At 42.8% G+C, this 19,236-nt stretch overlaps 3 protein-coding genes across 3 annotated transcripts; 1 reads left to right on the forward strand and 2 right to left on the reverse strand.

The window, feature by feature from the left end:
- Positions 1-3,220, reverse strand: LOC124657068. The gene is made up of 3 exons (XM_047195687.1): positions 2,912-3,220; positions 1,557-2,264; positions 1-962 (listed from the first exon to the last, which is right to left on the reverse strand). The coding sequence occupies exons 1-3, from the start codon at positions 3,218-3,220 to the stop codon at positions 231-233; spliced, it is 1,749 nt and encodes a 582-aa protein (XP_047051643.1). The 3' UTR covers positions 1-230.
- A 4,292-nt stretch (positions 3,221-7,512) lies between these two features.
- On the forward strand, positions 7,513-8,679 carry LOC124657079. Its single transcript, XM_047195696.1, has one exon. It carries the CDS (start codon positions 7,513-7,515, stop codon positions 8,677-8,679), a length of 1,167 nt encoding a protein of 388 aa, XP_047051652.1.
- Positions 8,680-15,050: 6,371 nt separating this feature from the next.
- Positions 15,051-18,390, reverse strand: LOC124683437 (B3 domain-containing protein LOC_Os12g40080-like). Its single transcript, XM_047217948.1, has 6 exons — positions 18,379-18,390; positions 17,071-17,395; positions 16,796-16,986; positions 16,268-16,679; positions 15,919-16,163; positions 15,051-15,568 (listed from the first exon to the last, which is right to left on the reverse strand). Exons 2-6 carry the CDS (start codon positions 17,342-17,344, stop codon positions 15,272-15,274), a joined length of 1,419 nt encoding a protein of 472 aa, XP_047073904.1. The 5' UTR covers positions 17,345-17,395; positions 18,379-18,390; the 3' UTR covers positions 15,051-15,271.
- Between the last annotated feature and the right edge of the window lie 846 nt (positions 18,391-19,236).

The raw sequence follows: 19,236 nt of genomic DNA on the forward strand, positions 1-19,236 counted from the left end.
TACAGTTGTGCTCCTATGTGATAACCATGACCTTGATATGCTAGAAATGCATTGATAACTTCCTTGGCAGAATACAGTGCACGAGAACTTCTATGAGTAATAGTCAGTCTCTTAGAGTCTTACTCAACTAACTAAAGTTAGTTGACAGCATGCTGTCCAGTTGCATTAGCATTGAGGGGCAAGCATATATGCTAAAAGCAGCTTGGAACCACTAGTGTGAGTGTGTGACACTAGGCGCAATTATCCGCATCATCTTCACAGTTTTCCAGAATGTGTGCAAGGGAGTTGGCTTGTAACTTCTTAAACTGGCATATGAAGTCTGTTGCTTCTGTCATAAGAGCATTCTTTGCAGCCTTCACAACACCAGCTTGCTGTTCCAAAAGAGGTCTTTCATTCTCAGGATCAGTTGCTATGGTGCCAGCAGCTTTCTTACGAGGTTTTTTTGCACCTTCTCTCCGTGACAACTGATTAATGTACTTCTCATGTAAAACGACATTCTTTAGAGGCTTCAGAACTTCTGGGCTCGGTTCAGCTGGCTTAGTTTTCAACCTTGATAGCGGTCTCTTACGAGCCGAAGAACTCACGCTGTACTTGTTCAGAGGAAAGGAATTCAGATAATTGTCAGGGGTCCCAGGAGAATCCTCAAGTGGAATGTTCAATTGTAAAGCAGAGGGTGAAGTTTCAAATATAGAGAAGTGATCAGCCTCTTGAGCTTGGTCGATGAGGGAATGCTTCTTCAGCAAATGTCTCACTGTCTTCTGCGCTGCCAAGCTCTTCTGTTTGGCGGTCCTTCTTGCGACTAGAGGTTCCAAGAGTTTTGGAAATTTTGGATCAGACAATGTGAAATGTCCTAGAGGAGAAAACTGTGTTTTACTTGTTCGAGCACGAGGGGCCATTGGAGTGGGTGTTGAAAGATCAGCGTGAACTCTGTTGAAGCACTCTTCAGCAGATTTCCCTGGCACCTGAAAGGATGTGTATCAATAATTTGAACTAATAAAAATGGTAGAGGAACAACTCACCTAGAAAATGTTGTGTAATCTATAGGACATACCACTGAAGTAGTTCAGGTACATACAAATAGACTGTCAAAGCAATGTGACACGTTATCTGAAACTAATCGACTCCATTTGAGACAACACTTGCAGAGCAGAACTGAAATATTAGCAATCTAACCTTCATGTTAACTGCTCTCTAGTATTTAGCTTACTCGTCTATCCTTTAGGCATTTGTTTAGCTTACTCGTCTATGTCAACTGCTTATAAGAAGCATGTCAACAAAGCGTTGCAGTAGAATTTTGCAAAGCCTAGCACCAAGACCCATGAATAACTCGTGTCCATTTATGGACAATAGTTTAAAGCTAGAAGCCCATTTCCATAAAAAAAAAACTTTTAACTGTAGCATTCTCATTGTTTTCTATTATTATTAATCAAGCCAGAACAACAAAGCAGAATGATGCTTTCTCAAGGCGACTTTTGCAACTAGGTATCAAACAGCTCTTGCGACTATGAAGATATAATAAAACCACTGAAGAAACAAAATGGGAGGATTGGCTGTACCATTTTGGAAACTTTCTTCCAGAAATGTGGGGATGGTCTGGCAGTGAAGTAAGCCTGGCGCAATGTCAGTTCCTGCTCTTCAGTCCAATCATCAGAAGCACACGGGACTCCTCCTTTAATCCCACTTGGCTCTTCAGTGCATTCCTCAGTATTTGCCACTGTATCATCACCAATATTAGGCTGCACTGAGGGAGAAGGACCATTTCCACTGTTCTTGTGGATGATGTTTCTGGGTTCAGTGATAGGTGTAATTTCTTTACAGTCAGACTTGGGCTCCTGCTGACTTTGCTTCCTTGATGTCAGCTTTCTTCCACTTCCTCTCTTCCTCTTTCTTGTTGACCCCTCACAACAGCTCGGCTCTGCATCCTGCATCTCACTCTTTTTGTAAGGTGTCTTTCTCCTGGCAGGAACATCCTGGGAATCTAGATGCAGTATCTGGAGCTCCTTGTGTTTTTTAATCCTTGTCGAAGTCTTTACTGCAGCGCTTCTCTGGCTACTCGTTGGATTCTCTTGTTTTTTGTCTTTCTTACCAGCATTTTGAGTCTTCTTGCTACGGGAAACACCCCGTGGGTTCGGTGTCCGTGGCGTCTGTTTGTGGCGACTTCCCTTCTCCACCAAGGACTTGCTCGAACTCTTGTCACCTCGATGGAGCCGTGAAGATCTTCCCTTAGGCGTAATCACTGATTGGTTACCCCCGAATTCTCGTTCCTGCAACACAAGTTAAAAGTTAAAATGTTGTTTGTCACGTGCTATGACGTTAAAGAATGAAACAGAATCATTAATTAATAAACCATGATATTTGCTATCATATGCGGACCGTGAACTGAATCAAGCATTCCATTTAGCAGGCATATTGATAGGATGATAGGACAGGCATGAAATGGATCCTACGAACAATGAAATGGATGTAAATGAAGAAGCGTATGAACCAACTATTAGTGTCGGAGAGCCTACAAGTAACAAACAAATACTACTTAGTTAGACATGACTTTCTGGAATGGATAAACATCAAGAGGCAGATGAACAAACCATCAGTGGCATACAATATGCGAGTAAGAAACTAAGCTTATGTTGGGCAAGTAGAATAAAACAAGATTTCACTTGGTTCATGACGTTCTGGAATATGTTTGGCCGCTGTCACGAAATCACCAGAAACCAAGAAATGGGGAGAAATTTTGGGAAGAAAACTGGGTTTTGTGTAGCAGGTGAAGAAAGACTAAAGTGGACAAATCACGCCCTCTCCTTCCCAGAACCTAAAATGCGCCAGGGGAAGGAAACTAAGCACGTCAGCATTACACCCCGTACCCACAGATCGAGCCCATTTCCGGAACCAAGAACAGGATTCACCCCCCTACCTCGCTCGCGTCGTCGAGCACAATGGGGTGCTCCGGATCCCGGCCGGCCTGAAACCGCGGCGACCGGCGCGCACGAGCCCTCCGAGGGCGGCGGGCAGATCCGTCGTCCTCGTCGCAGGAGGAGCAGCGCCGCCCGGGGGTGGCCTGCTTCTTGAACCTCCGGGCGTCCTCGTCCCGGATCCTGGACCGGGAACGGGTCCAGGGCGAGAGGGAGCTGAGAGGGCTCGCGTGCTGCCAGCGCAGCCGGCCCTTCCACGGCGTCTCGGGGGCCGCGGCCGCCGGGGTGGAGGGCTCCCGCTTCTTGACCATGGTTTCTTGGCTGGAGAATGGAGATGGGGATCTCTGCTGGAGGCTGGAGAGGAGGCTGCTGGAGTTTGGACTGAACGGGAGGGGATTTTGAATGGAGAGTTGAGACTTGAGAGAGATATGGAAAGGGAGGAGGGCCGCCTGAGGGTACTCGCTCCTGGACCCTGGGCCGAATGGGCCAGGCTTTGTACCGGAGATACGGAGGCTTTTGTTTAAAGGCTCGGTACCTGTCTTTGCCATTGCCAAATTTGTCCAAGGACACACCAAAAAAATTCGACAAAAAACATATGTAGTGGTCTGTGCAAAAAAGACAAAATGCGGTGTTGTTTGGAACATCTACATTTGTTTCTTACATCACTCCGATTTGTCTTTTATCCACAGACCACTACATGTGTCTTTTCCGGAGACTTTTGGTGTGCGGTTATAACACTTGTTCATGTTCATTGTCCAAAAATTCCAGATTTTTTTGCTATTTTTTCGAAATTTTATTCAACCAGGAGCATCTATACCCGGGTTTAGAAATGCCTTGACCATCATCGATACCATGATATTGATCCCCAAAACAAAGCATACGTTGTGGTGCACATACTTCTTAGAGGTTACCGAATAACCTATTTATAAGTCGTGTATTCTTTTTTTTAACAAGTTGAGGCGTCGGAGATGCCAAATTTCATTCAACTCATAGGCAGTTTACAACATGTAGTACAAGACCTGGTGACTTGATCTGAGAAACTGCATATAGAAAAGGACAATCTGTATTTCTATGAGCTGAAGAAGAACAACTAAAAATAGGCTGAGACATAGAATGTCTAAGAGCCTGATGAGCACATTCATGGGCTACTTTCGTTGAGATCCCTGTTGATGTGGTAAATTGCCGTTTGGGAAGATTCCGTCAAAGTTTTATATTTAGCAATGTGCTTCCTGACTTTCCAGGGAATCTGTTGAAGACTGGTTGTCTCCAAAGCAGCAGCTGTTGCTAGTACGATGTTGTCTGTGTAAGAAAAGTATGGTTCTGTAGTTTAAGAGTTGAACCTATCCTAGCTGCAACAAGGAGAGCTTCTGATTCTGCCTGAAGAACTGAAGTAGCAGTGAGAGTGGAAGCTTCTATCATGATTTCAGCATTCTTGCGTTCCTCCTGAACTTGACAGTAAACTCCAACTCCAGTAATATCTGACCTTGAACCTGGTGCGTTTCTTGTCCTCCAAGCTACGTCCGAGAAGAATTTTGATCCTGTGATGTGCAAAACCGACTTCATAGTACTACCTTTGGACTGTCATTTGGTCCTGCATCTCAACCTGCCTTTGTCTTTGCTTTGGTGAAGATAAATTTGTACCTTGAACTTGCTTGTTGGTGTTTTTCCCCTGCAAAACATCATGCATCTCCAGACTATGTTTTAAAGCATTAGCCATGAAATGAATTTGGGTCGGGTATTCTTGAAAATAATCATGAGCATACATATTAAGTTGAAACCTACCATGTGATTTTTTTGTAAAAATAATGTGACAATAGGGGAAACCCATACATTGTTTCTTTAAATCTTTTATTAGAAAATAAAAATTCAAATTTGCGCATGTGTGGACTTGAACCTGGGTGGGTGGTCGTACATCCACTTCCCGAACCAAGTGAGGTAAGATCACTTTTTAGCGAGTATTAGGGACAATGGTAGGGTTGGCTAACGTGGGTTTGCATGGATATACTTCGTGAGAAGATGTGTTGCATGTTTCCGTGTATACTATGTAGTAGTACTATGTATGGCCCATTGGTGACTAGGACGAATATGATGAATTCGATGTGCGGTGTATTGGAATTTGTTAGCCTTGACCTCGTCAGACCCAAAGGCTATGGATTGCCTACGTTAACATACATCCCTCTAGGACCAAGGATGGTCCTTTCCTATCCTCAGGAGTTCCTCCTTGGTGAACGGGGATCAAGTATTCATCTTTTACCACAGGTTGGGTCTCCATTGCCATCTTGAACTTCAGTGCCACCAAAGATAAGGATTTGAAGACATTTATCAGTTTTGCTAAGTGTTAATAACAATCTTGCTTCCTAAATAACCCTTTTTTTTTTGAAAGTGTCTTATTTAGGTCCAATGCTCCAACCATACATAATGTCAGTTGTGTTTTTTTTCTCCTCGTTAAGTTTGTTATGATGTTCGTGATTGTAAGGAAGAAGCTCGGAGAAGAAAGTAAGAAGGATAATATTACGAAGAGATCTCAAAGTATTATGATGTAATTTTGTTTTTTCAGGTGCTCCATTTGTGTTATACAGAATATGTATCAGGTGATATCTTGATCTTGTGTATTGGTGCATGGTATGGCCTGCCAAAAATGGAGAATACAGCCTCATTGTGACGTCAAATTTTGGTAAATTTGACTTGGCATAGTTCAAACCATGTCAATTTAGGGAAAAGCTATTCAGTTTGTTGTTTGTAGATGCATCAAACAAGTTTCATGTTTCTTTGTGAACAAAATTCATGGTGACCCTTTAAGATCTCTTGATGTTTTCCCTAAACATCTCACCATATCTAATTGGGTCATTTCACAACGTTGCACTGACTACTCTATGGTCATGAAATTATATATTCTACAACGTGTCATCTTCTATTGCCTCATAACTCCGTAGGTATGGAGGGTGGGATTTATGGAGGGAGTCCTTAGTTAAGCAAACTCAACATACGGTAAGCCGGATGAAGGAGAGGATGAGGCCAAGTCATCATGCCACTTAGGCCCTATGCAAAACATGTGGTACAATGGTAAGTATTTTCTCCGGTAAAATATATGTAAACATCAATACAAACTAATGTTTTCTGGGATCAAGGAAAACTAATTATCAAGCAAAACGGTTGTTTATGGTTATTGAAATGGGGATGTAAAATGGGCCTTGTATTTCCATGTTTTCTAATCCTACGTTTTAATAGGGTCAGGGCATGTTCCAAACACTCTACAGGAATATTGTGCTTCAATAATTCCTCGGAAGAGGGTTTCTATCCAATGTATGCTTGTTAGTTAACTAGAATGAACACTTTTTACCTAGTGAAACATTTGTTAACGCATCCTACATAGTGAAACTTGTAGTTAAAATGCCAACGTGTAATCTGAACACACCTATTAAGTTTGAAACTTTTAAAATTGGATGTCCGATTTTCAACTTTATATTTCTAACATGGACTTCGGAATCAGACACATATAGCTAACCAGTAAGCATTTCCTAACTAGCGAAACTTCCCAGCCAAAGATCTTAAAGAATATTAACCTCTTTTAAGGCATTTGCAACATATAACTCGAAAAATACAAGCAAAGGACATTGCTCACTGGTTAGTTAATATATGAACATTCAGTATATAGCAAATTACAGAGGCGGATTGGTATTGTACTAGTGTCTCACTTTTGAGAGGGTGCCAAAGTTGAATTTGTCTCTACATATAAAGGCTAAACAGAAAGCTTGCTGCTGCTAATAAGACGAAACTGATCACAGATCACATGATCCAACCCCCAAATTCTGCAAAACCGCATGCACATACATCCAACCTTAAAACACTGAGCAACGTTGCGAACCATCAGAAAAAGAAGAGCACGAGTGAACGGCACGCATGCTAAGAATCTGAAGGAAAGGTTATGCAGCAAGCTTTTCCTGCTGCCGTTTCTGGTCCCAGATTGATCATGCGTCCCTCGCATCGATCTCCTGAAGGCTCTTGTGTACATGTGCACTCTACATACTATCCATGGATAAGCATGGCGGGAGGGTTTATCAAGGGGACGGTGCAGAGACGATGAGCACCAAGTGTACGTTCATGCAGAGTTTGCCTGAGTTTGTGAGTTCGGCGATCATCGTCTTTGAACAGGTTTAACACGAGGAGTGTATGGCAGAAGCACATGAGGACAACAGCCGTTTCAGTAAAACAATGGGAAGAGATACTACACAATCCAATGTCTAAAGCAAAACAACAAGCCTGCAACAAACCAATCCTGGCATCCCTCAAGTCCTATATATAGGGTATATAGACCACCTCTTGATTCATTGCGATCACATCTACCTTCTTCCAAGAAGTACTGCATTGTCCCCGCAAAAAGAGAAAGAAAGAAAGAAAGAAAGAAAGAAAGCTGCATTGTGGCCGAGGTAACATGCACATAGTTCTATATCTTAGTACGTCTCTTACAGATAGTGGTTAATTAAGTACAACTTATTCCTGGATTTTAATCTCGCAATTAAGCAATCGAGTTCAAACTTCAAACAATTCTACGTAGGTAATCGATCAGGTACGTGGGTTGGTGGTGACTGAGCAGAGGGAAGGAATGGAGAAGGAGCGTGTGGAGGTGCGCACGCGGCCGAGGCCACCGCTGCCGGCGTCGCAGCAGCGCGCGGTGGACCAGTTCTGGATGGAGCGCCAGGAGGAGATCGAGGCGACGGTGGACTTCAAGGGCCGGATGCTGCCCATGGCCCGGCTGAAGAAGGTCATCGTCCGCGCCACCGAGGATGACGAGGACGGCATGATGATCTCCGCGGACACGCCGGCGTTCCTCTCCAAGCTATGCGAGCTCTTCGTGCAGGAGCTGGCCGTGCGCGCCTGGGCGTGCGCCCGCTCCCACAACCGCCGCATCATACTCGGCGCCGACATCGCCGAGGCCGTGGCGTCCACCGAGTCCTACGACTTCCTCCTCCCCGTGCTCCTCGACCACCTGCACCTGGTGGCGCACGGCGGACGTGCTGCGCCGGCGACGGCGAGGCTCGTCACCAGGAAGCGCCACATGCCAGACCCGGACCCTCGACGTGCAGCGCGGAGAGCCGCTCCCCGTGTTCGTCCGGTCGTTTCCCCGGCGCCACCCTCCAGCGCCCGCTACGCGCCGTATCCGATCCCGCGTGTGCTGCGAGAATCGGCACCTCCCCCGGAGGATGAGCTCACCCTGCCAGCGCCACCCATGAACTACACGACAAGGGGCTGCGTCTTCTTCAGGGACGGCAACACTTTTGAAGGTGATAACTCCGCTGCTGAAATGGTGAGAGCTCCTCCTCCTTTGGCAGCGTCTGCAGCAGGAGAGCTACAGACCAGCACTGTTCCTCCTGCTCCTTTCTACTTCTACTCTTACCCGGTGATCGACGACAATCTTGACGCATTCGCTCTTGGCAACACCGAACCGGGTGGAAACACTGAAAATCCTGCCGGAAATGCCGACGGAAACGTCAATGGTGCTATTGGTGTCGCTCATGGTGGCCAGCAGCAGGAGCTGAGCGGAAACCTTGGCAACACTGATCCGAGTAGAACTGGGAACGAGTCCCCAATGCACTACATGCTTCTGGAGGAGGTCCTGCTGGATCAAGACCTGCTGTTTCCTCCTGACGCTGCTGATATGTTTCCGGTGGTGAGCGCCCTGCCGGATCCGGAGGATTTCATCATCGACCAAGATGTTCTTCACGACGTCTTCGCCGACCCAAGCAGCAGCAGCAGCAGTTGCAGCAACTAAACAGAAATAAGCAGATCGGAGCAGGGGACGCGCGCATCGTTGGTTGATTCATTGATCGTCTCTCAAGCTCTGTACTAGGAGGACAGCAAAGATATGGAATAAATTTGGTGTGTGTGCGTGGAGCTGTGTGGTTCGCTCCATGGATCTCCACACATCAATGTATGCATTATGAGCGTCTGTGTATGTATTGGGTTTCGTAAATAAAAAAGAGTGATTTGATATTATTTTCCCCTGACTATCTAAAAATTAATTCTCTCCATACCACCAAATAAAATCTCAAATCCTCATATATACCACTTAATAACATATTGATTTATTTTGTATGCACCACTACTCTTTTTTTTTTTGAAACGGTGGCAAAAGCTTTGCCCCAATCTATTAATTAAGGAGAAGTTTTAGAAGGACGACGGCCGAACGGTAAACCACAAACGGATTACTCTCCCGGCATCAAATCTCCCAAGCGCTTCACGCCCGCCAAAATCCAAAGACGGGCCTCAACATTTAACCTTATATAAAATTACAACGGAATGAGCTTGCTTATTACGAAAAACTCTAGCATTACACTCACACCAAATCTCCCAAGAGGCAAGTAAAGTTAGCGAAGCGATGCCTCTACAGCTTGCCGAAGACCCTCCCGCCATCATGATCCACCAATCCGAAATATTGCGACCCGTCCAATTGGTAGGATGAAGATCGACCAAGCCCAACCATTTCTTGACCCGGTCCCATATGCACCACTACATTTTCAACTCACAATATGGAAGGCCTTCAACTCTTCTTCTTCCAGCTTCCTTGAGAGCCCGTTAATACATTTCCCAAGTGTGTTGGATTGGATGGGGAGGGATTAGGAATAATTTTAACTTAGATGGGACCCTCAAACCATGCCAATCCCCTCTAGAATATGTAAAACCGAATAAGGCCTCAGGTGCCACGAGTTTGCCCCCTTCCTATGTTGGTGATAGCATGCACGTCCCCGCCTCCTACGTATGCCACTCCATCCAGGGGAGGTGACCCTATGCTTCGGCTCCAGCGTGTTCATATGGATGGCTTTGTTTTTTCTAAGGTTTTTGCAACAGCGACGGGCCCGGCGGAGTAATGTCCCCATGTTCTTCCCTCATCTCAAACGGTGGCTAGGACGTCTCATCACTTGTACGGACCGACGCCATGGCCAGAGGTCAAAACCTGTTCAGAAATATAAAATGGATTTTATGCACGAGCACTATCACTGATGTTACCAGTTGATTTACGTTTTTCCAATGTGGCACATTTTAGCAATGGACATCTCCATCACTGCTTTCAGTGGGCTCATCGGCAATAGTTCTTTGGGATTACATTGATTGTAATGTGCATTTTAATATTTTAAATAAGGATTCATTCACGTATCAGTTATAAATAGGCCCGAGGGTTCCAGGCCGGAAGTAAGTTACAAGTTCCGAGTTAAGTTCCAGTTGGGAAATGCGCACTAATTATAAATTAACATTTAGATTAGAGGCGGCTCTGGCCGAAAGAAAGCCACCGATGAGTCCAAACGGTGCAAGTGTGCAACCTCAGACGGATTTGTAGAAATAACCGCCTTCAAAGAAAAAATATTTTTAGAGACGGTTAAAATAATAATGAAAAACAGTTCCAATATTGATGTGGCATTCTAAAGAATGGACTGCTGGCAATAAATAAAGATATTATATTAGAGTCGCTGGAAAATGGTCGATCTGCTCACAATAAAGTGGATTGTAATTGAAAATAATGTTTCATGTGATAAAAAAAATCTATACTATTATATTGCATTTGATCGTAGGTTATATAACATGTTTGGTGAAGGAGATTCAGTCCTCTCTTACCTTGCACTGCTACTTGTTCCATGTTCAGATCTGATGCATGTGCTTAGTCCGATGTGTGTGGTTAAGTATGATCGTGCATCTGTAATGTTGTTTTCGGTAATTAAACTCACTCGGAAATTGCCTAATAATCTAACACTATTTAATGTATTTTTCCAGTAGTTCTACATCCTTTAGTGGTGATAGTAGCCAGCTTCAGTTCTCCCTTATGATATGCATATGCATTATTTATTTAAATTTCATTTTTTCTTCAGTGGATAAATCGCTGAAGCATTATGCAACAGCTGCCTATTTTTTTCTCGTGGGAAGTGGGGTACAAAGCTTGGTAACAATACAACAAAGTCCACCTTGAATAATGACCTCTTGTGTTTTAGATGGACAAAGTGATATGGATTGTAGATAAATATAGCTTCACACTTTTATATATACTTACCATGCAATGATCTCCATTAGGATAAGTACATTTGTCTTGTGCATTTTGTCTATATCCTGTGTGAGCCTTTACATCTTCAGATTTTTCTCATGTATTTTTTCTGTTCTCAAGTGTCATGTGACTATACCATAACTTCTGAAGCCAGTAGTCGTCTTATTGCTGAGCTGAGGTGAGGGCATGTGTTGTTAGATCACCACAAATTTGCAGCACCAAGATAAGATGCATGGTTGCATTTGTATCAGTTCTCATCTATCCCAACTATTACTGAATTAACAATACAACCTTGCTCGCCAAGAAAGGCTACGGGTATGTATCACAATCTTAGTGGCCTGCCATACAGGTTGATCAGTTCTTCATGAGGTGTGTTTGACCTGCATTTCTATTGCTTTCCTGCATGATAGGTGTTGATTGTGTTTGTAGTCTTTGAGGGGCCTGAATCCAAATATTCGGAGATTGTCATTTATAAGATATCTTTGAACATACATCCGGTTGGCAGTATTTAGGCGCACAAGTTTATTATACATCACATTGGTGTGCCAATGCAATGATTAGCGAGTGTGATAATTAGGCTCCTTCCGGTTACCATGAAATAAATGGCAGCAAAATTTACCGTTATCTTGAACTATCATACATATTGAAACACACTCGAGCAATGAAGGTTCAGTTGTACATCTCGTCCTCCTCTTTTCTCAATGAATGATAAACATACTGAATAGATTAGTTTTTGGCTTTATTTGAAGCGCATTCATCCAAAAACATATTTGTGCCTTGTGTTACAACATTTAAGAGTTGTGCATTTTATATTTATCTTTTGAAGATACATTTTATCCATCTCAATCCATATGCATCAGGATACATGGAAATGATAAATGGATTGTCTAATTCTGTTCAACTAGCTAAGATGCCAGCACTTACAAATTATTTATATAGCCAAATTTTCTCAAAGCATGCATGCATGTTTTGTTCCTTCTATAGATCCATCCACAAGTCCAAAGTAAATGTTTCGGTTGTGCAAAATGTGTACACAAATGTTTTGGTAGAACCAGCATGGTTATAGAGTATCTAAATAAGCCTCGCTGATGCCGTTTTACAGCTAAAATCTGTTTATTTATGTGGTCTGCCAATGGAATATCGATTTACAAGATAGAAAAATTACATGCAAGTTGTCGATGTGAATCTATCACAGACATGCCAGTCTATGGCACCGGACTGTTGCTACAATACCTTTTGCAAGAAGTAAATTGCAAAATCTCACAAAGTTTAATCTCATGTATGAGAAGATTGAGAGAAAGCAATATTCATTTGTCTATCCAAATTCATATTATGTTCTCTGTCATCTGAGTAGCATTGCCCACTACACCTACAATCTTGTGAAAGCAATTTGACAACTGCACTTCTCTCCAAAATGTGATGCTGCTTATTATTACGGTTAGTGTCTGGGCATCGCAACCTTGCCCTTCAAAGACATTATATGTATAGTAATCTGTTTTGTATTATTTACGATTTTTTTTTCAATGTGTAGCTTGTAAAGAAAAGCTTGGATTGTTTATACTACAATGACTTCTTGACAAACTGCAGGTTGGTCAGTTGGACAACTGCTGTATTAGGAACTCAATGCATGTATGTTGTTTACTACTTGCTTTCTAACTAAAAATTTATCTTGTGTCAAATAGCATTGTTGACCAAGACTCAAGAGAAAAAATGGAGGCCTTTTGGGGACTGTCATTAGAGGAAAGCTATCAGAGTCCAAAATCATGCTCGTAAGTGTGTGCATGTACTACCTTATGTATTCAGGCTTGTAAGCAAGTTCTGTGACCACCTGTATGTTAATTAGAAATATGAAAAGCTAGGAGTTGAACCAGCTGACATTTTTCCCAAATTTGAGCTTGATGATGTGCCTCTTGAACTCCAAATTACCTTATTTATTGACTATGAATTTTTCTCTGCTTATTAAGAACATTCAAATGTAAACTATTTTAAGGGACCCTAAAGTTTGATGCTCCATGGACTTCAGAATTTATACTTATATGTACTGATATATTATTTAGTGAGATTGCGGAAGAATTGAAGAGGATAGTGGGTCCTTGGATTTGATTGGTACCCTTGGTTCATAACATACTAACGACCTACTATTATTGCGTATTTTGGAATGACTGAATAAGCATGTGGAGCTACATAAGTACGTTTGCACTCATTTGAGATTATATTCATGGATAATACATGTTGATTCTCGTGATATTTTATTGTTCAATTTTTGTTGAGAGATCTAGAACTGAATATTATATTTAGATAAATGGTTATATGCACTTCCAACCGTTGGATCGGCACTTTGGTGTGTTTTTCACACGTCATCTGAACTGGTGACATGAAGGAGAGGGAGACTCCGATCTCGTAGTCTCATACGATGTTCTTCTACATGAAGTCTTCGTGCAAATGACAAAAATGCTATGTCTCTCAAGTACCATGCAAATAAAGCTTAACACAACATTCAAGAAAAAGTGAAATCTTAATCTTTTAAGTACTTAGATATTTTTCTATACATGAAGAATTTTCACGTACATCATATTCACATATGCGGTGAAAAAAACAGTAGAGAAACCGTAGCAAAGCACGGGCATTCAACTAGTTGAAATAGTAAACACAAAGTCCATGCGGTACAAAATTGTGCGATGACATCACTTGAGTGAGAAATAAGCTCATTTTCGGTGGACGGAGAGTTACTTCCTCCGTCCATTAATAAGTGCATATTAGTTCTTGCTCAAGTCCAAACTTTTCTCAAATTGTACTAACATTTTACAAAAAAAATGTAGCAACATTTAAAATTAATATATTATGAAGCTACATTTTAAGACGAACGTAGTGTTAATAACTTAATGTCACAAATATTCCTACTCCCTCTTATTCATAATAATTGTAGGGATCTTATTTTAAATTTGTACTATTCCTGTAGTAAAACCACGACATGTATTATGGATTGAAGGGTATTTTTTTAAGAATTTGCCAAACTTAATAAAGTTTGACTTGAAACAAAGTCCAAACGTACTGTATTTGTGGAGTAGGCAAATTATCGGTGAAGGTTGGGTTTTTTAGAGGTTTAAACGTACTGACCCAGAGCCTTCCTTTTTGGTTAATCATGGTTATGTTTTAATCCACATCTGACGTGGAATTAAAGTAGTACGATTTTCGTGGAGCACCCCTCAGCTAGCAGCTAGCCGCCGCGTCATTTGTTTAGAGCGCTAATGCCAGATTACTGCGGCGCTTAACAGGCCTAGTGCAGCCACTTCCTTATATCTTACTCTCCGTACTTTGATACCTTCACAAGCCGTGCAGGAATTGAACGACAGGCTAAGACAGTTGGTTAACTTACTTGTGTTTATTAGTAGGCATTTTAGCAACAAACTGAAATTTCCTACTGCAAAGATTAACATCGATGATCCATAAAAGATAGGACATTAAATTACAGGCGAGTTATTGGATGCAAAAAAAAACATGAAGAAAGTAGTTGTATAAGCAGATTTTGATCCGGAGAAGATGAAACGATTTGGAAGTGACGTTGGTTTGAGCAGCTGCTCTCTTATAGCTTCAGTGATCGATTGCTTTGACACAGCATGTCAATAGAGCATCAGCATTGGAGGGTTCTTATCACTGTGAGCACACAAAGGTACTCGGACCGTTAGGTATTTACCTTTTCAGCAAAAACCGGTCGAGCCATTTGTCAACCTAGAAGTATTCCTCAGTTTCATGGTCAGCTTCAAGGTCAGCTCCGAAAGTGCGAAACTGTAGGAACTTACACTTCATAAACCAGTCCCACAAATGAGTCACCGGGTTTATTTTGGACTGATGACATGGGTTAGCAGTTTGGAAAACAAAATCGCTGTCTTGCCATACCCCTTTCTCACTATGTAATTTGAAGAGGCATCTGCTCAGCCAATTTTTGTTTCTTAAATCGGAAGGCAAAGCATACAATTCATGTGCATCTGCTATGATCTCGAGAGAAAAAAAACAACTTAGTTTCAGACAATGTGGCCCATGCCCAACAGTTTATTTAGTGGCTCACAACAAGTTGAATGAACGGTCATGATCCCAGTTGAAGCACATCACAGAGTAGGGAACACAACATATTATGGTCCACAACTTACATCATGTCTCACTGGAGATAATTTGATCACTAATCAGCAAGAATATAGGAGCATCAGACGGTACTAACAAACAAGAGGCAGGGTAGGGTCCAATATTTCCCACATTAGATGAAAGCTCACACTCGATCCCATGACAGGGTTTAAACCGTACAGACAACGGACTGATACCAGTACATGATACGAGTTCAGCTACTCTCTATGTCCGACTTGCGGAGTAAATAGACGGTCATCCTAAGCTCACTCGTCCTCTTTCCTGCATTCATCCTAACCTCATTCGTGCTCTTTGCTAGTTGGAAGAGGACAATATCATCCAGCTGCAGGTGATTGCCGGCGACGAATTCTGCCCAGCCTGCACAAATCCACCTCCCTCCCTTCACATCTGTCTTGACCGTGGTGCGCCACTCCATCTCACTTCCCTCCAGCTGAAGCACAAGAACCTGTTCTCTATCTGGAAGATATCTTCCATATTCCATGCAGAACCGCTAATCAGAAGTGCAGAAGTGTTAGATGAGTTTTTCAGAGTTTTGGGTCAATTCCTACTTCGGTGGGAATGATTCACATGCTGTCAAATGTGGACTATACAATGATACAAACTTACAAATGCAGGGCGCCTTGATCTGGTAGAAAAATCTTAGATCAAATCAGTCTTTATACTATGAATATATCTTCATACATTTTTAGATAAGAAATTGGTTATGTGCATGCTTTGTAATGTAATTGCTGAAGTGGGTCTCAAGATATCGTTATGAAATCAACACAAACTACGAACGATAGGTCGACAGCCATATAAATATTAGCAGGTGTGGATAAAAGAGTATGTATGATAACTCACCATACGAAGAGATATGCCAATAATCCTGCTTCTCGTCATGACTGCCACAAAGATAGGGAGTTCAGATCGAATTGTTTGGACTTTCTCCTCCACTTTCTTCTTCATCGGCCCAGTTAGACTAGTTATCCCTTCAGCTATAATGTATGGACACTGGGAAGGCCCCACGGGATTGTTTGAGCTAAGAGGTTCTGAATCGACCCCAAGCTCCACGGATGCTCCACCATTCAGCTGATGAGCTTCATATCCTAAAAAGCATGCCATACTCTCTCATAAGATGAGCATATTATAACCAGAAGTAACTTGACAGTTGGTAAAAGGGAAAATGTACAGGTAAGTACAGTGGTATGACCTGGTTTAGCAGACGGGGAGGATGTTGAAGCCACCTTTTGAGTTTTCACACGGCGATCAGGTACCTGCTTTTGCCACCTAGATGATTTTTTAGTGTCTTCTCCCACAATGTGTTCATCATCAGAAATATTCGCAGAGTAGACTGCATGAGGCGATGAGGTTCTCTGATGGCTGCCTGGGCCAATGATGAGCACTTGAAGGCGTGTTCTCCCCTTGCTTCTAAAAATCAGGAGGTCCTTCTCTCGTATGCGATGGAAAACTACAAAATCATACCATCCAGATTGGAGGACAATTTGATCATCAGTGTGCTTGCTAGCTTCAACGCTGTATAGATTGCAATCAGAGTCTTCTAGTTGAACAGTAGCTTTAGATATGTCCTCTTGGAAATGGTCCAAAAGCTTTAACGGCATGTTCTGCAGGAACCAAAATGACATTACCAAAAGAGATGGAATCTTGACCGGCAGGAATAGGTCATATCATTGGAGTCACTAACAAAACCAAGAAATGAGATAGGAAAAGATGAACTTACAACAGAGCAATCCTTCAAGTGGACATTGCTTTTGTTCATGGTGGTCACATAAAGGGGCATTTCAGACCTCATGGTACGAGCTATGTCTAGTACTTTCTCATCTTGTGCTTTGGTTAGACGACACCCAGGCAACGTGGTATAGCCAAAGTCAGTTGAGGTCTGAACATGTGCAGGATCGAGTTGTACTTGTTCTGCATGCGAAGTACATTGTTACAACGATCACAACAAAATCATTGTAAGAGTATTCTCCTTTACACAATTCTAACTTATCTCACCATTCAACACATGAGGATCACAAGGAGCGCCATGAGGAACGCCTTCAAAGATCTGAGAAGGTGGTTGAGAACAGAAAGAAGGTTTCTCAAGACCAGCGGGATTGAATATATGAACCTTGAAGGTAGAGTTCCCACGGTACGTGAACAGAAAGCGGTAATTTTCTTCTATATGATGTGATTTGACAAACTCATCCCAGCCAGACCTAAGAACTAGCACACCCATCTCCCTAGACACTTCAATTGGGAATATGCCATTAGGAGCTTCTAGGTTCATGGTCTCAGAGATTATGCTCCTCAAATGGCTTCCAACCTCCCTCGGTATATGCTATTGAAGAACAAGGAAGATAAACCTTGGTTAGAGTTATAAGATTCACCGCTGTGACAGTAAAGTTTCATGCTATTCTCAGGAAAACTAATACATATGGAACACATATTATCCCGGAAATAGCACACTGATAGTAGTGCACCAGAAGTGCAGTAAGCTCTACTTAAACAAAATTATCATTTTAGAAACAGCGCCGATGATAATAGACCAGCAGGGTACTACTACTAATTAGAGTACTAATTGTCTCTGTAACAGACTGACATGCATTTCCCCACAACACGGTGGTGCTTTCCTGCTATCCCTTTACATGTTCTGAAACAGAGATTTCAAAGGACAATGTTCTGAATCAATTAGCTTTGCAGGTCCAAATGTCAAGAGTATCCCACCAAGGCTAGGAGATATTCTGCCTTTCTCTTCCAATTGCATTCAAACACCCTCTCCTCTCCTGCACCTCAAAATGGGTGTTCGCAACTATTTTGATTTATGAAATAGCAACAACGGTTCAAAAGATTGGGAGAATGTGAGGAAGGGGCAAGTACTACGACCACATGGCTAAGAACGAAATATTGTATAATAACAAATAAAAGAGCGTATCCCCAGAAGGGAACCTATTTTTTAGAAAACGAAAGGTTTAGTATTGATGTCGGTGGGCCCAAAATTCCTAATAGGCTCCCAAACCAGCTAAATGGAAGATTATGTGTTTTGTGAAACAATTACCCCAAAGGTTGGTGTATTGTGAAAAAAAAAATCAAGAGTTGTGATTCTGTGATAAAAATTCCCCAACTTGTGGTGTTAAGTGAAACAATCTCATCAAGACGGGAATGGTATTCCCCCGCAAAAAAAAAGAAGGGAATGGTTCCACGAATAATAGTTTCAGTGGCGTAAGAATAACCTCTCCTAGCTGGGTGCTTGCCGCCCCAAACCCTAACCCTCAAAACAATTACGAGAGAGAGAAGAGGCGAGGAAGGGCTAAGTGAACTGACCAGACTGTCCTTGAAATCGCCAGGCGATGAACTGCATCTGGTCATCCCTCATGTGGTTCCAGAAGTAATGCTCTCTCCGCATCTTACAGCTTTTACAAGCGCTGCTCGTCTCGCAGTCCACATTACCACAACCGTTTCGACCTGATGGATGGCGACCAGAAATTGTGGTAAGAAATCAAGATTTTAAAGTACACATTTCCCCCAAATTAAGATGAGCCCTTCCTTGCGCAGGAATCAAGAAGGAGGTGACTTAAGAGCATAACCTGGGTCAAACCCGTCGATTGCCATCGCGCTGATGCCTGATCTGCCGCTGCTACTCCTCCTCCGCCTGCTTCGTAGTGTAGAACGGGAGCGGAGAGACGGCGATTGAGAAATGAGAGGGGAAGGGGGAGGAGCCGTCTAAATTACATATACATACCACTTTTGGGGCAACGGTTTCAAGTTAGTACCATCTTTGGTAATTTTAACAAGTAACTACCACTTCTGAGGCAACAAGTACAAATAGCGTCATTCTTGCGTTAACACCAATTTAACCGTGCGGGCTCACATGTTAGAGCAAACGCCCGTCAGCCAACCGTTAGGGCAGCAAGTAAATTACATCTGCCTTGCTCCTTCATCCGTTCTTCTCAGTTAATTCTGTTCGAAGTATAGGCGACTGCTCATCCCCTGTTCATAGAATACTTCGGGCAAGGGCAGGGACGAGCAGCACGCTCCGCCGGCGCGGCCCGGCAGAGGCATGGCGCGGGGAGAGCCGCCAAGGTGCGCGCGCGGGTGATCACCGTTGCTGCTGCTGTCGCTCGCTTGGCCGGGGCGCTGCTGCTCGCTGGCCGAGCCGCTGCTGCTGCGCACGCGCACGCC

This window comes from Lolium rigidum, chromosome 1, assembly GCF_022539505.1.
Source record: "Lolium rigidum isolate FL_2022 chromosome 1, APGP_CSIRO_Lrig_0.1, whole genome shotgun sequence".
Taxonomy (NCBI): domain Eukaryota; kingdom Viridiplantae; phylum Streptophyta; class Magnoliopsida; order Poales; family Poaceae; genus Lolium; species Lolium rigidum.